The 17,547-nt window shown below is 38.5% G+C and overlaps 1 protein-coding gene across 2 annotated transcripts in view; it reads left to right on the forward strand.

The window, feature by feature from the left end:
- Positions 1 to 17,547, forward strand: part of gmds (GDP-mannose 4,6-dehydratase) — a 73,461-nt gene that overhangs the window by 16,550 nt on the left and 39,364 nt on the right. For both annotated transcript variants that reach the window (XM_027133244.2, XM_027133245.2), the window contains 3 exons: positions 2,078 to 2,187; positions 16,288 to 16,480; positions 16,834 to 16,938. In XM_027133244.2, the coding sequence (XP_026989045.1) occupies positions 2,078 to 2,187; positions 16,288 to 16,480; positions 16,834 to 16,938 (408 nt within the window). The remainder of the gene's footprint in view (positions 1 to 2,077; positions 2,188 to 16,287; positions 16,481 to 16,833; positions 16,939 to 17,547) is intronic.

A 17,547-nucleotide genomic window follows, 5' to 3' on the forward strand; every position in this document is an offset into this window, starting at 1 on the left:
TTTCATGACTATATTATTATAGAGAAAATATCTACTGTTTTCTTAGTGGTCTTGAACATGACTGAAATTGAAATATGGCATGAAAACCAGACTTTGTGCTGTTCCACTTTGCAAATGGGTAGCTGGGATTTTTTCTCTCTCTTGATAATAGTGAAATAGCTCATACTGTCCAATATAATAGGAATATATGGGTATGGCATGACTTTTGTTCTTTTTCCCTCATGGTGAATGAGCCTGTGCTGGCGGTGGATGCACACGTATAGACTGTAAATGTCAGTTTTAATCAAGAAGTATTACAAATATATGAGGAAAATGTTAACAGACTGTAGGCATAAAGGATAGCAAAGGATTACAAGAATCTTTAGAATATTTAAATGCATCCTGAAATCAAAAGCTGATTCACATTTACAATAAATAAATACATAAATTGTACATTTTCTTCATCAGTAAGAAAAGAATTTTGCCTGCTTTACTTCACTGTGAATTCGAGTACAATTTTGCAAAGGTTTTCCATTTTTAATCACAGATATCTTTCAATTCCTTAAATTAAGCCAACCTTACAGTTTAAGAAGATTTAGTCACATTTCTTAGCCAATTTAGCACAGCCACTTAGCCTACTGTCATGCTTTTGGACGGTGGGAGGAAACCTGAGAAACTCTTTTAGACATGGGAGAACATGCGACATGAGCTGCAGACCCTGGAGCTGTGAGGTGGCTGATTGAAGAGTGAAGATAACAATATCATAGTTGATTGTTTAGTTAATTCAGGACGGTAAAACTTGAAACACAGTTACAGTATGATTCATTGTGTGACTTTGTTTGTCACCTTGGTCGGGTTTTAGGTTTCTACTAAGAATAAAAGCAGATTTAATAACAGATTCTCCAGATCCTCCAAGATTTTGTCCTCTTTAATATTTCTGTGATTCGTTCTGTGCTGTTTCCGTGGTGATTACCTGTTTTCACTTCCTTTCTATATGTATCATACCAGTAAGATATCAACTGTAATAGAAATGTTTTTTCATCATTAATTAGATTTCTGTGTGTGTATTCCGTGTGTGTGTGTATTCCGTGTGTGTGTTCCCTGTGTGTGTGTGTGTATGTATTCCCTGTGTGTGTGTGTATGTATTCCCTGTGTGTGTGTGTATGTATTCCCTGTGTGTGTGTGTGTATTCCCTGTGTGTGTGTGTGTGTGTGTATTCCCTGTGTGTGTGTGTGTGTATTCCCTGTGTGTGTGTGTGTGTGTATTCCCTGTGTGTGTGTGTGTGTATTCCCTGTGTGTGTGTGTGTGTATTCCCTGTGTGTGTGTGTATTCCCTGTGTGTGTGTGTGTATTCCCTGTGTGTGTGTGTGTATTCCCTGTGTGTGTGTGTGTGTATTCCCTGTGTGTGTGTGTATTCCCTGTGTGTGTGTGTGTGTTCCCTGTGTGTGTGTGTGTGTTCCCTGTGTGTGTGTGTGTGTGTATTCCCTGTGTGTGTGTGTGTGTGTGTGTGTGTGTATTCCCTGTGTGTGTGTGTGTGTATTCACTGTGTGTGTGTGTGTGTGTGTATTCCCTGTGTGTGTGTGTGTGTATTCCCTGTGTGTGTGTGTGTGTGTGTGTATTCCCTGTGTGTGTGTGTGTGTGTGTGTATTCCCTGTGTGTGTGTGTGTGTGTGTGTGTATTCCCTGTGTGTGTGTGTGTGTGTGTGTGTGTGTGTGTGTGTGTGTGTGTGTATTCTCTGTGTGTGTGTGTGTGTGTGTGTGTGTGTGTGTGTCTTCCCTGTGTGTGTGTGTGTGTGTGTGTATTCCGTGTGTGTGTGTGTATTCCCTGTGTGTGTGTGTGTGTATTCCCTGTGTGTGTGTGTGTGTATTCCCTGTGTGTGTGTGTGTGTGTATTCCCTGTGTGTGTGTGTGTGTGTGTTCCCTGTGTGTGTGTGTGTTCCCTGTGTGTGTGTGTGTTCCCTGTGTGTGTGTGTGTTCCCTGTGTGTGTGTGTGTTCCCTGTGTGTGTGTGTATTCCCTGTGTGTGTGTGTATTCCCTGTGTGTGTGTGTGCGTGTGTGTGTAAATTCCCTGTGTGTATTCCCTGTGTGTGTGTGTTATAGATATGAAGCTGCACTATGGGGACCTAACTGACAGCACTTGTCTGGTGAAAATTATTAATGAAGTCAAACCCACAGAAATCTACAATCTGGGAGCTCAGAGTCACGTTAAGGTAAAACCACATCCTGGCACTTTCAATTTGTTCTTAATTTATACCGCGTGTATTTGAAAGTGATGTACAGATTTTCTTTGTCTCTTTCTGCTGACTGCGTACACCTACATTAGCTGTGACACACACACACACACACACACACACACACACACACACACAGTATGTGTGTTTTGAATGACCACTGGGTGTGTGAAATGAACCACTGACCCTGTCCGGTAATAGCTATGAAGAGTGGGTTGTGTGTGCATTTTTTTCTTCACTGTTTTTTCCCCCATGTGTTCTCCTTATGTCTAGAATTTTGGGATGTAGTCAGGAGGTTGTTAGTCAGTGGGTTGGTCAAGAGATGAATGCTTGTGTGTGTGTGAAAACAAGACGGACAGTGGGTGGGTTTTTTCAGCATTGAGCAACAGGAACAAAGTCCATTGAGTGTCCTATAGAAGGATGGGATTTCAAGGGGAAAAAAAAAAGACTGACGGGATGTGGTGAGTTGTGACTGAAGCTCTGATGTTTCCCAGTAACCTCCAGCCTGATCAGTGACCTTATAGTACTTGTTGGTGGGCTGCTGTTTAAAGACATGGCCTAGTTACATCTCAGCAGGGAACCGAACAACATTACGACAGACTTTCACATTACAACAATGATTAGAGTAAAGTGTAGTCAATTTATTTCAAGTTCCCGAGCTCAGAGAACAGAAATCCCAACATGTACGTAAGTGAGGAATAAACCATGGTGTGAAGTGTAATGTAGACTGACACCAAGCAGAGTTGATTATTTTCTCATAACAGCCTGTGGTGGAGTTTAATTTCTTTTAAACCACAGCAGATTTGCTAAGTTGTACATTTTCTCTATTTGTAGTTACATTTAAATGTTGCGGAACGTCCATGAAACCGATTCACTTTGTTATTACAGTAACACACTCATTCTGTCACCAGACTTTTTTTTTCTTCTGCCAGTAAACAAGACAAAAATGCAGCTTGTCATGTTAGTAAGAAATCTGAAAAAGCACAAAGTCCTCTTGAAGGTTTTCTTATGTCAGAAATAAATCATGTCATTAATGTCTCCGCACAGAACGTCCTCATGTACGCAGATCCCACAGACTTTACAAGTGATTAGAATGAGAGCATTAATATAACCTGTAATCTGCCTTACACATAGCAAGTCTCTCATAGCTGTGCTGGTAAAGAAAATGAATCACCTCTGACCAACTAGCTTTAAGATTTGTTCTAATTAATTCCCACTATTGCATGATCATTATGACTCAATGAACAGTGACCATACTGTATTACTATGCATTTATATGCAATATCCCAATTTCACAATAATTAAAATGCACACGTTAATATAATACCGCTGCATACATATATTGCAGTATGTTTATATGCATTTTTATATACAGAACATTTCATTTATATTTATTTCTCTGGTATCTTATCATATCATAACTTATCGTATCTTATCCTAACGTTTCTTAATAAGTGCGCAGTTGTTCATGTATTTTTTCTGGCACTGACAGCACGACAACGGCTCGACAGCCGAGTTGTGCTAAAAGATGAATTATTTATGTCTGTGTGCCTGTAACATCTGTATGTGAATAAGGCGAGCAGAGAGCGAGAGCAGATGCTCAGTAACTAAAGCTGGAACCCTCTGGAAAGCCGTCACAGTCCAGAGTAAGTGAATGGGGTAAAAGAGAAGTGACTTGAATAATTCAGGTGAGGTACAACTGCTTTGTAGTGAGGTTAACGGTGATGATAATTAATGTTGCGGACAAATAATTACCTTTAATCTCCTGCCTTGTGTGCAACCTGTTGTGTGAATGCGGTGATGGAAAAAAGCACGTTGACGTTTCTCCGTACCTGTAGAGACAGTTTGAATTAACTCCGGTCAAGACTAGGTTTTATTTATGTAGGCTTTCCAGTGGAGAATCAGTTCATCAAATCACCAGCCTGGGCGCCTGGGACGAGCGGGGTTTTGAGGCCATGTGCTTTGTATTCTGGGTTGTTATTGCTCAGATGGATAGGTTAAACTAGAAAAAGAAGAGACTGTTTAAAGGATTTTGCAATGACCTACCTCGATGTTGTAACTGCAGTGTGTTTATCCAGATTCCACCCCTGAAGGAAACAGCCGAGCTGTGATCTGTCTGATGGTACAGCACTTGCTAATTGGTGTGTACAGGTGAACACTGTCCTTTTCAGAAAAAAAAAAGCAAGGAGTGTGTACAATCAAAACTGCACAATCCTCGCTTTCTAATTAAATATATAAAGAGAAAATTCCCCCCCAATCGACGGTTACCAACCCAGAATTTCGAGAGTTATCTGAATGCCCATCAACAGTCGTGTTCACCTGTTCTTTGATTCCTGATTGCTGATAAGACAGGATAAAAACAAAAGCCATTTAGTAGAGCTTTTTTTTTTTAAAAAAAAAAAAACAATTGACATGAATTACAAACAAACGCAGAGCTTCAGGCGGTGGTTAAAAATCATTTTCCATTTTCCAATGTATGAGGACTCTAAACAATGTTATTATGTTTGCTTCATACCTCTGTGGCTGAGGGCTGGATTCCTTCTTCTGTCTGGTGTTAGTTAGCTTGTTCTCCTGGTGCTTTGCGGGTTTCCTCTCGGTACTCTGGTTTCCTCCCTCAGTCCAAAGACACTAGTTGTTAGCTGACTGGTATCTCTATATTGTCCGTTGTGTGTGTGCATGCCACACATTTATGCCCTGTAAAGGGTTGGCACCCCATACAAGATGATCCCTGAATCTCCTGGGATAAGCGCTAGGTTCTAGGATAACTAGAACATTTTAGTTTGTTTTTGTTAGCGGTTAACTTGTTGCGGTTAAGATGTTTTTATGAGGCTACTTTCATTGTAGGAAGACACTAGTCCTACTCTCACTAGTGTCTTCTTGGAGTCCAGTTTGTTCTCTGCTTTGATTTGATTGCCATCATTAGTCATGAAATGAGAGTCCAGATTGTTGTCACTGTTGCACGACACTGCACTGGGCTTACACCATGAAGTATGACATGCTGTCAGATGTAGGTTTCAGTGCAATCGTGCCAGTGACTGAAACCAGTATTTGTATTCATGCAGCTCTACTTATTAAGCATGGTGTGTATCCTGACTACGACTTTTCACACGTTTCCTGTTTTGACCCACAGGGGGCAGCAGAGTGTCTCTCGCTCTCTCTCTCACTCACTCACTCTCTCTCTCTCTCTCTCTCTCTCTCTCTCTCTCTCTCTGAGTGTGTGTGTGTGTGTGTGTCCTCTACTATTCTCTACAGAAGGAAAGATAATAGCAAATTTCTCTCTATTACAAAAGTAAATCTTTTTCCCTCCAAAACATTTACTCTGCATTTCTTTCCTCCTTGTTTTTAAATAGAAGTGTGGTTAGAGTGTACAGACAATGTGAACAAAAAGGCCGCTGGTTCTGCTAATTCCTGGGATAAAGTGTACTGTGGTGTATCTTGGTGGTAGACATAGACTTAACAGTGTGTGCACAAATCCCTCATTGCGCTGAGTGGCGGTTATTTGTTTGGCTCAGCTGGATATTTTTCCCCCCTAAGAGCATTCAAAGGTCTGTTTGCATCAGGATTAGAAGCGTAAGGGCTAGGAGATTGAAGAGACGCTCCGGCGGTTTGCAGGGTTTTTAGTGAAGTGGAGTATTCAGAACGGTTGAGCGAGCTGTTAGAATGTGATGATGATATGTCTATAAATAACGTCACAAAATAGCTTTAGATAGAAGCTTTCTGTTGCACTCAGGTACTCGGGCACGGTATAACAGGTTGTTTTGGTGCTCTTATTTCTCAGACGGGACAGGGGAGCACGTATCACGGTGGATGCAGAATAATTATTCGATTTGTATTTGAAGTGTTTTTGCTTTAATCCCCGTTTATTTTTTAATTGACTTGACATTGCAGTTCATGAACAGTATGATGCATGCTGTGTGAAAATGTCACGTGTCACGAGGTGAGGAATGATCTCGCCGTGCCGAACAGCTCATTTACAAATGCGTTCCCAAATTAGTTAAGAAAGTACTTATAATATGGCGGTCATGGCCAAGCTGCAAAGCTAGACACCAGGTTATTAAGAATGATTCATTTTAGAATTAAAGCCTGAAAAGAAACACACACACACACAGACTCTTATTGCTTTAGCTTTTGTGTGTAAATCAGTCTTACCTTGGCTGATGTCACTACTAACAAATGAGGCCTTATTCAGAAGAATGACATCACATCACCACAAACAGATTAAAACCACGATTTATTGTAGTCCTGCAAAAACCCACACACACTGATTTATTTCGTTGTGAAAGACATGAATCACATAGGCCAGTTCATGTTCCATGGGGGCCCTGACAGAATTTCAGTGATTTATTCCCAGTCAGTGTGCTCCCTCTTTTATCACACTAAATTCACGTTAAATGTGCCATCAGCCTGACATCCACGCACATCGACGGGACTTTTTCACTCCAGCTTGTTCCTGCATGCACCTCCTTGGCCGTGGAATGCCTCCTCCAGCTGCAAATAATGCCATCGCTCCATATGTTCTGCACCGTGCCGAAGGTTCTGCCGGTTTTACGTTACTTCGCATGTGCGTGTATATATTTTTTGAAACGTAATACGCCACTTTACAGTGTTCAGAATGTCACGTCTTGGTAAGCGCACTGAATCGAGAGCATTTCAGCGTTAGGAGCTGGACGAGGTTCCGCCAGCGGTGGTGGTGAAGGAATGCACCGAAATGGAGGATAGGTGTTCTCTAATGACATGCACACACCTTTAAGATTTTATCGCTCATGACAGATTTATGTTCAAGCTTCGATCGTGTTCTTTGCACGCTGTACCATATGTCATGATGACTAAATATGTCTAATAGTCCATCAACGTCAAGCTGTTGGGAAACTACGCAGAGGATTTGATTTACAGCACACAGGCTTTTAGGACTGCCACGTTCTTTACAGAAATGTGTGCAACACATTCTCTCACTCTCTCTCTCCACACACACACACACACACACACACACACACACACACACACACACACACACACACTCAGAGTTTTGATTGAGTATGTCTGAAAAGTTATTCTGTAGTGGGGGTATATCTGGGAGTAAACTGACACATTCCTGTCACGAATCCATCCCCTCAAGCAGCTCACACTTTTTAGAGAAAAATACTGTGGCTATTTCTATAAAAACTTTTCGAGTGTGTTCAACAACACACACGCAAAGGGCCGTGTTCGACAACGCGGCCCTTTGTTTTTGTTTTTTTTTACAAGAATACGCAACAATTAAAAAATGTTTGTTATATTTTTACACAGAGTTGCTGGTTTATTACATATGAAATAATTAACAGGCATTCTAATTAAACTCCACTAACACAGCACTAGCATTCCCCTGAAATATAAGATCTGCTTATTATATATAGTTTTTTTTATTTTTTATACTTAAATTTTTAAGATCATATCCGATTATAAACCTGAAAAAATTATCTTGAACAGAGTTGATTTTTTTTCTATAGGGATTATGATGAAACCAAAAAGATTATCAAGCCTAGATATTTATTTTTACAAGTTGTATTATTTCATAATGAAAAAGATTCAACTCAGCATATAATTTTTTTTCTGAGAATGCTTTTCATCTTCGACCACACTGATGGTAAAAGAACACATTTATTTTGTTTGTACTCTGAGTGACATGGCAGGATTGTTTTTTTTTTCTCATGTAATAAATAATTCTCAGTAAATAATTCATCTGTAAAGTGTTTCATCTATTAATATCTACACTACGTTGCTCAGTCCTTAGCACTGAATAAACAAACTTTTTTGCTTTTCCTCAGTGAGCCACAAGACTGCATATAGCTGCAACCTGCTCTGAAATAGTTTGTTTATTTATTTATTTTTATTTAAGTCTTGGTTCACTGTGTCCCCAGGAAAGAAAGAAAAAAAGATCACACCTGAACTCTATTAGCTAAAGTGCAGCTGTCTCGTGTTGAGCCGCGCTCTCGGCCCTCAGGAAGCCCCTGCATAATGCATGAGAACTAGTTCAGCGGTCGGCTTGGGGAAGGTTTTTCTTTCAGGTTTTTGTTTTCTTTGTAACGTTTGCAAATTTCAACAGTCACAGAGAATCAAGCGGAAGATAGCGATTTGTCATTTTAGTGTACGTTGCAGTAGTAGCTAGTCTTCCTCACTGATATTTACTGATGACACCATTATAAACATTTTCATATTTATTATAATATTTTATGGATTTAGTCACCTAAGGAAGGTCTCAATATTACAAACAATATTTCAAGTCATTTTAATACTACTATTACTACTACTAATAATAATAATTATTATTATTTTTATAATTATAATTATTATTATTAGTAGTAGTAATGGCATTTTGTTTTTTTCTGTTTAAGTTAAATATAATTGTGACTGTCATGTAGTGCACTATGTTTATCCCACTACCTTTGTTATACCCTATGTAGAGAGCATATAAAGTGAATAGGAAGCTATTTGGGATTCAGCCTACCTTTTTGTTGCACTGAAAAGTCTTTGTTTGGCTGTGTAAACTGTAAGCTTATAAATATTTAAAGACATTGGAATGAATGAAACTTTGAATTGAACTGTACGTCTCTGAGTACTTTTTAAAGGAACTGTACATCCTTATTCGTTTTCTTTTTCCTCCTTTGTGGTATGAACAAGGATTTTAAGCACAGAAGGTGCCACAAGTCATAGAATATGAGATAAAGAGCTAAAGGTTTAAAAAAGATTCCTCGTAATCCGATTACACGAATAAACTGCAACACGGCCAAAATCCCACTATATAAACAGCGATGCTACATATAAGATTTGTTCTCATGTGAGAGCTATTATTAAGTTGTCATAAAGGAAATCGGACCGGACCCCCGGATTGCCTCGAAGTGTCTGTAGCTCTCTGCATAATGGATAGTTGTGTTTGGGGCACTGTAACGGAGGCATAGTCAAATTCCTGCGTCTTGATGCTGCAGGGGATTTCAGCAAAAACGCTGTTTGGCCTGTCAGTGTGCTATTGCTGTTTGGTGCATGTATAACTGTTCTGACACACAGTTAACCACACAATAGCTCCTCTCATTCTTTCAAACTTTTAACTGACAGCACCTGTCAACTGAGATGACACAACATGCCCTGTGTGTGTATGTCAGAGCGAGAGGTGCGCCGGTTAAAGGGGAGGTCTGCTCACATGTGGAAGCTGTTAGCTGCTGTCAGCACTAAGTTAACCTGCAGCACACACACACACACACACGCAAAGACAAAGAGTAGGAGGTTCTGTACACTTCATACGATGATCAATATTCACACTGGACTGTGTACAAGTTCTTTAAAGATATACGCCAGAATTGTTTCAACTGCAGTAGCTATAGTGTATATAAAAAAATGATACACAAAATCTGACACTTTAGGCTTTTTCTGTGAAGAAAAGAAATGAAAACTTGCTCATGTAGAGGAAGTAAAGGTAAACATGAACATTTCTGGTATTTAGAAGACAGCCTTATCCAGAGTGACTTAAATTTTAGTATAAGCTTGGTGGACCAGGGATTTGAACTTTTGATTCGTCGGGCAGTAGTCCAACACCTTAACCACTATCACATCCCTTTTTTCTGTTCATTTCATTTTTTTTATTGTTCACTGTGACTTGTCATTTTGTCATTTTTACCCTCAATACCCATACTGAAAGCTATAGTTTTCTTTACTAACTTCTAAGTTTTAAAGTGTTTTTCCCCCTCCTTTTTTTTAACTGAAGCACTTCACACAAACAGTTTCACAAAAAAAAATCTTACATTGTAAATATATTAAAATCAGTCCTAAACCCACAAAAAAAAAAAACAAAACAAAACAAAAAAACAGGAGAGCTAAGACAACGTTTGTTCTATATAAACATTTCCAATTCTGAAAGTTTATTTATTGTGTTTGGTAGATGCAAACTAAAGTGACTTTAGACTTTATCTAAAGTGACTTACATTTATCCCAGTTTTCATTTACAAATCGGCAGGTGAGGATTAAGGGCCTTGCTCAGGAGCCCAGCAGTGGCAACTTGGTGGTCCTGGGAATTTTTTTTTTTTTTTTTTTTTTTTTTTTTTTATATTTTTTTTTTTTTTTTTTTTAAAAAGAATTTTTTTTTTTTTTTTTTTTTTTTTTAAAAAGAATTTTTTATTATTATGCAAACAGACAATTACAATATTTACAGAAGAGAAATTAGATGCAAAATACAAAGACCAACAAAACAAAACGTGTGTGTAACTGTAAGTGTAACTGGGTGTGGGAGTGGAGATATGTGAATGAAGGAGCATGTAGGGAAGTACAACAGATTTAATATATATAATATCAAAGAGGAAAATATATTAATTTAAATAATAATAATTATAATGACAATAATAATGATGAGGATAGAAATAGTATCACACAAAACAAAAAAATACATAAAATAAATTTAACCATGAAAAAAATAAAACTGGAAAATGGGGTATGAGGAAGGGGACTATCAACAGTAATAGCAATAATAATAATAATAATAATAATAATAATAATAATAATAATAATAATAATAATAATGAAAAATCCAATTAATAAGAAATAGTAGTAATAGTAATAGCAGTAACAGAGAGGGGGGGAGTTAGAGATGCTCTTCCTGACCCCCCTCCTCCCAATCATGTGTGATTATTGATGGGTTTATTGATGGTGTATCATTGAGGATGGCTTCAGACAAAGAAGGTCAGTGGATTCATGACTGTTTGAAGTTAAAGAGAGATAACCAAGATGGGTGTAATTCTGATGTATTATTTTGAGTGGAGGTATACAAGTTTTCCATGGAGATGTACTCTATTAGTAAATTTTTCCAAGTTGTAATGTGTGTGGTGTTCCTTGATTTCCAGTACATGAGGACAGTTTTCTTGGCGATAGTTAGAGCCACTAGGAGCAATTGATTGTTTGTACTGTTTAAATTGATTATGGCTATGTCACCTAATATACAGAGGGAGGGAGACAGCGGGATGTGACAACCCATAAGGTTGGATAGTGAGTCAGTAACGTTTTCCCAGAATTTTTTAACCGCAGCGCATTGCCAAATAGCGTGTAAATATGTGTCTGGGGTGTTTTGTGTGCAATGTGAGCATGTTTCTGACGTAAAACCCATTTTAAATAATTTCTGTCCAGTTAGGTGAAATCTATGAAGTACTTTATACTGTATAAGTTGTAAGTTGGTGTTTTTTGTTTTTTTGCAGATTTGTGTCCAGAAAGCGGCATTGGGAGCAATAGATAAGTCTGATTCCCATTTAGCATTGGGTAGGCTTAATGTGTTGTCTGATTTGGATATTATTTTATATATTTTGGAGAGTTATTTTTTGGAGGGAGGTTATATTAATTAATTCTGAAATTGGAAAGGTCTAGATTAATTGTCTGAGTGTGGCTTTTTGATTGAATAGATGATTTGATTTGTAAATATTCCAAAAAACAATTACTCCCAATGCCGTATTTCTGGACCAAGTGGGAAAATGGTGCCAAGTTGTTATTAAGGAGGATGTGTTGAAGTTGTGTGATGCCATTATCTACCCATGTGCGTAGGTTGAGTGGCTTCTTATTAACTTATTATTAATCTTTTATTTTTAAATCTATTAATTTAACTTATTAAAATCTGGGTTATTCCAGATCGGGGTGTATTTAGATGATGCAAGAGGGGTGTTTGTGAATTGATTAAATTTCCACCAGGCTGTCAGAGCTGTGGCTATTGTTGGTGATTTAAAACAGTGGTGCTTTTTGATTGCCTGACTATAGAAAGGTAATTCTGAAATGTTAATCTCTTTACAAATTGACTGTTCAAAATCTAGTCATGTGTTTTCTGATGGGTTAGGATGAATCCATTTGTGTATGTTTTTGGTCGTCCTGGGATTTGATCTCTCAACCTTCAGAGCAGTAGACTAACATCTTAACTACTGAGCTTTCTGTTCCACTTCCAGTTCCAATCTTCATTTGTTACTGGAGAAGACATCCAGTCTGGATATTAGATCATTGCCTTCTGTAATTAGAAGCATAAACTCATCTTCTGAGCATGTTTTAATTATTTATTTATTTATTTATTTATTTATTTATTTATTTATTTATTTATTTATTTATTTTTATGAGTGTCTCAACACATTTATATTTATGTTAAACATGCTTTTTTTAAAGCATGTGTAAGCCTTATTTTTGCCTCGCATCTTTTGGGTTAGGATTCCAGGAGTTTGCCTCTAAACTGTGTTTGCAGAGTTGTCACGCTCCCCCCTTGTTCCAAGGTTTTCTTGGGGTAATCCGCTTTCTTCTCCAGGCTCCCTGCGGTTCGGAAAATGGAAAGATGGATGCACAAATTTTTGTCCCTGGAAATTGCACACGTGCTACAGAGGCAGTTGGAGCAAGCTGGAAAATGGTGGACTTCTCTTTTTACCAGTTCCCATTACATATGAGTCAGTAAAAAATATCCTGGAGTAATGGTTCTTTTTTTAGCCTAATCTGAATCACTGCATGAACAAACTCTAGTCTAACGTGATGAAGACAGCCCAGACCAGCGTCATGCTCTTACTGCAGCCCGTAACGTTTGGCCTGGTTGCTGTGTTTGTATGTTTATACTGGAGAGGAGCAATGAATGATGAGGTGAGGTGAGGTCTGGAGTAAGTGAGTTAAAAAAGGGGGGAAAAGAGAAGTTAGTATCAAATGAAGCATGAGTTTAATTGGCTGATGAATCCCCTTCAGTTGCGGAGGAGCATAGATGGAGGGAGGACGAGAAGCAGATGAAGAAGAGGGAGTTTGTGTGTGTGTGTTGGCCATGGGACACATGTTCAGTAGAAACCTCATCTCGGACTGCTCTAACTGAATATTTGCCTGCTCAGCAAATGATTTTTCTGTATATTTGTCTACTTTCCTAATAAGCCCCTAATCATTTCCAGCAACAAACACACTCCAGTGAACCCCTGCAACCATCATGGCTCATTGTGGTTGAATATTGGAACCAGTGAGCAGGTGAAAGCAGTGTGCAAGAATAACAACTGGAAAATATGCCTCCTTAATTTTGCATTGGAGCTTCAAGACCAATACTGCTAACTCTTATAACCCTATAAATCACACAAACACACACACTTTAACAATAACATTATTTACTCCTAAACAGGTTGAAATTAGATTTTTAATGGATTAATTTGTCTAATTGTTACTTTTGGAATTTCTGCATTCAAATTTTGGCCACTCCTCCTGATGATCTGATGCAGTGACTCCAACACATTCTGAGGGGAAAAGGGACTTCCTCCTGATGTTCTTAGCTCCATGGCATCTTAAGGTTTATTTAATAGAGACGTGAATCACATGGACAGGACAGTGTGTGTGTGTATTATTCATTTATTCATTCATTTTCTACCGCTTATCTGACCTACCTCGAGTCACTGGGAGCATGTGCCGATCTCAGGCGTCATTGGGCATCAAGGCAGGATACACACTGGACAGAGTGCCAACCCATCGCAGGGCATGTGTGTATTAATGGTACATTATTTATGGACCGCAACTTTTTACTGCTGATTTTGAAGACCTGGTGTCATGAAATTTGAATAATACAATAATACAAATTTGTTCTGTTTCACTTTGAGAATATCATTTGCATCTCACAGAAAGGAGAAACAGTTTGGATTTTCATGCTGATTTCTAGACTTTTGGTAGAGAAGTAAAAAGAAAAAAGTCTCTGAGGAGATTATTTTCCTTTTTTTTCCCCCAGAGAGATTTTTTTCTGATCTTGCAGTCTAATAGATATTAATAGTGGTACTTGAGACACGGGCACAGTTAATGTCAGCGGTATTATTCAGCACAGAATTCAGCGCCGGTTCTCCAGACTGTCTCGTCCTTATTTTTCCCACAGTCACCATAACCCATAGCTGTGATGACCACTTCAGGCTACTGATCGCCAGGCAACACAGCTGAGCGAGTCTGTAAACAAGCCGAACCAGAGACGGCGAGATGACGTCAGCTTTCTGTGGCTTCACTTCACTCTTTCTCCAAACTCGCCCTTTTCTTTTTCATTCTGCTTCATTCTCTCTCTTGGATCATCTGTCGGTTTCAGTTCTCACACTCACCCACACATGGCTCTGAAACATGCCATCAGTCTTCTATAAAGACACCAAACTATTTAACTATTTGTCATTTCCATCTCGCATTAATCAGCTGTTCGTGTTTGCGGCTTTCTCACAGAGGTGTGGTAGATGCACTGCTCAGATTCTGCTCGTCCTCCCACGACAGACACGTTTCTGTCATGATGGAACGCCATGTGGAGGCGTGTAAATGAAAGGAGTGTGTCGATGTTGAGAAGTAAAGCCATTTTGAGCCCGTATTAGCTCATGTCACTTTTCTCTCACTTAGTCATCATTCTCATCTGCCAGTGGCTTTTGGGTTTCCCCATCAAGTGTGGGGACAATTCAGAGCTCATTATAAGACTTTGCAGTAACTTTGTATGTGATGGGAGTAGAGCAAACCGCTGCATCATGAAGTGTACTCCTATTGACAAAATGGTAACTCTGTACACAGAATATATAATAGATAGGATTTAAAATGCTAAAGTATTCCTTGAAGACACATCTCTGAGACTCTGCAATTACTACAATCCAGTATTTTAATCATTTTCCATGAAAAACATGTTCACTGAAAATTCAGCTGCTGTCAAGTCAGGAAATGTTTTTAAAACCAAAACCTTTCTTGAGGTCATAAATCCACAACTCTGCACAATCAAAGCCTAATAATAAACACACAGACGTATTGTTATTTAGCAAAGAAAACCAAATTGCTGATCATTTTTCGAGTTGGCGACTTAAGGCAACATGAGTCGCCGCAACCGTTGGAGACAAGCCAGAGACAAAAGCCAATGTACAGCAGTATGAAATATAGAGATAGTTTGAACTTCATGAATATATAGAGCGACTAGCAACAGGAGTGAAGACAGCACATGTGATGGTCCATGGTAAAGCGCTCACCCTGATGTTCTTTCATCTGATATATTGTACACACTCTTGAATTTTATACGCAAGCATCAGGTCTATAACAAGAATGTTTTTCATTTTCGCTGCAAGAAAACTGAATTGTTGTCAAGTCAAATGCTAGTTGATGCGTCACTGATCAATGCTACTATAGCAACCAGGAGCGCCTTCTGACGACTTGTTGCCATATGTGTGAATGGAGCCAAGTGTTTTTTTGGAGAAGCTTTCTGTAAGGAGACATTTATTAATCTTTTAGGTAAGAAGTTTCCAGTGTTAGAGATTTTTTCAAGACAGGGAACTCTGCAACATTCTGCTGTCTTGTAATTTTTGTCTAGTTAATGTGGGGATGTGGTTAAGATTGTGGACTACCAATTGGAAGGTTGCAAGTTCAAATCCCAGGTCCTTAACTCTCAAATGTTTAGTTGTTTAAGATGTAAGTCACTCTGGATAAGGACATCTGCCAAATGCTATAAATGTAAATGTCAAGAAATAAGAATAAGAAGCTGTCTTGTGGATGTTCCACATCTTTAGATAGAACTAGTAATTGATAAAAAGTATGATGTGTTGTTCATTTATTTAAAAAAAAAAAGATAATTTTTTACTAAATGTAATATTAAAAAAATAAAAGTCACTTCTTGCGGAGCTGTTAGTAGAATAATCTTTTACATCCGCTTCACAGCACGAGCCCATTGTGGATTATTTTCCAGTAACAGCAAAACCTTTTCCATCTTACTCTTTTCAAAAACACTTTTCACACAAAGGTATAATCGGTCAGACACCCCAGCAGGATATTTTGGACCCCTGACCTGGATTAGGCTATTGAACTGGACCCTGGACAAATATTTTCTCCTGGACAGTGTTCACTTATTAAGAGCCTCTTGGGCTTCCTGTCTACTCAGGAAACAAGACTAATAACTATTCAATATATAAGAACAGCTTTGGTCCTCTTTATTTTCTAAGATGAGTGTCTTTCAGTTTGGAGCGAACTTGCTTTCAGCTCTTTTTTTAGGGCCTCGTGGCTGTGATAATCACGTACATTACAGGCCCAGCGGATAAAGATTATTAATATTTCTTGGTGATTAATGCGATTTTTGTGTCTTTTTTCCAGATTTCCTTCGACCTAGCAGAATACACCGCAGACGTGGACGGCGTGGGGACGTTGCGTTTGTTGGACGCAATAAAGACGTGCGGCTTGACGGATAGCGTGCGTTTCTACCAGGCTTCCACCAGCGAGCTGTATGGCAAAGTGCAGGAGATCCCACAGACAGAGACAACGCCATTCTACCCTCGATCACCTTATGGTACACGCACACACACTCATTCTGAGAGCCTTCTTCCACCTGCAAGTTTCTTCCTTCCTCCTAATCCAACATTTTAGTAGAAAAAAGTGCCCAATTTTTGTTTTTAAAGTTTAAAAAAAGAAGATTTGCCTGGAGATGAAGCTCATTCCCAGGCCAGAAAAATGTAAAGGTTATAAAAGTGATGCAAATATTTATTTTGGATCATTTCCAAAAGCTTATTCCAAATGTCTGGTGTCTGTTTAGTTCTTCAGTTTTGTTATGAAGCTAATTTACTAATAATAATTCAGAGCAACTTGTCCAGTAGCTGCTAATTTACCACTGAACTGACTATACTGTTTTTGTGCGTGTCTCAGGTGCCGCTAAGCTGTATGCGTACTGGATAGTAGTGAACTTCAGGGAGGCGTATAATCTGTTTTCTGTGAATGGAATTCTCTTCAATCATGAGAGCCCTAGAAGAGGTGAGATCACAGGACACACAAACGGCCAGTGTAACTGCTTTAAGAGGGTGTGCGATGAATAGTGATGTACAGTTTAGTGTAAAGAGCGGCGCACCACCTCCCACACACACACACACACACACACACACACACACGTACAAAACTGAAACTGAATAAGTGGGGTGCTGGAAGGGCTGTGATGTTGTGCTCTAGTTTTAGCATTTTAGATGACAAATATATTCTAGGGTTATTTCCCTGAAGATTTAAGGAGTGGGCACAAGCTGTGTGTGTGTGTGTGTATATGTATATATATATATATATATATATATATATATATATATATATATACACACACACACACACACACACCCCCCACACACACACAGCTTGTGCCCGCACACATATAATTCATATAATACTATAAATTATTATTCAGTTATATTTTTCTAGCACTTTTTTTATTTTATATTTTTTTAATTTGTTTTAATGTTTTATTGTAAAATGTATTCAAATTTTAAAAATTAAAATGTGTGTGTGTGTGTACACATCATGCTGACAACTATTTTCACTGACGCTTTGTTGTCTAGCGAATACTTTGCTTTTGATGAAAGAGGAGCACTTTAAAGTGCT

Source organism: Tachysurus fulvidraco, chromosome 16 (assembly GCF_022655615.1).
Source record: "Tachysurus fulvidraco isolate hzauxx_2018 chromosome 16, HZAU_PFXX_2.0, whole genome shotgun sequence".
Lineage (NCBI taxonomy): Eukaryota > Metazoa > Chordata > Actinopteri > Siluriformes > Bagridae > Tachysurus > Tachysurus fulvidraco.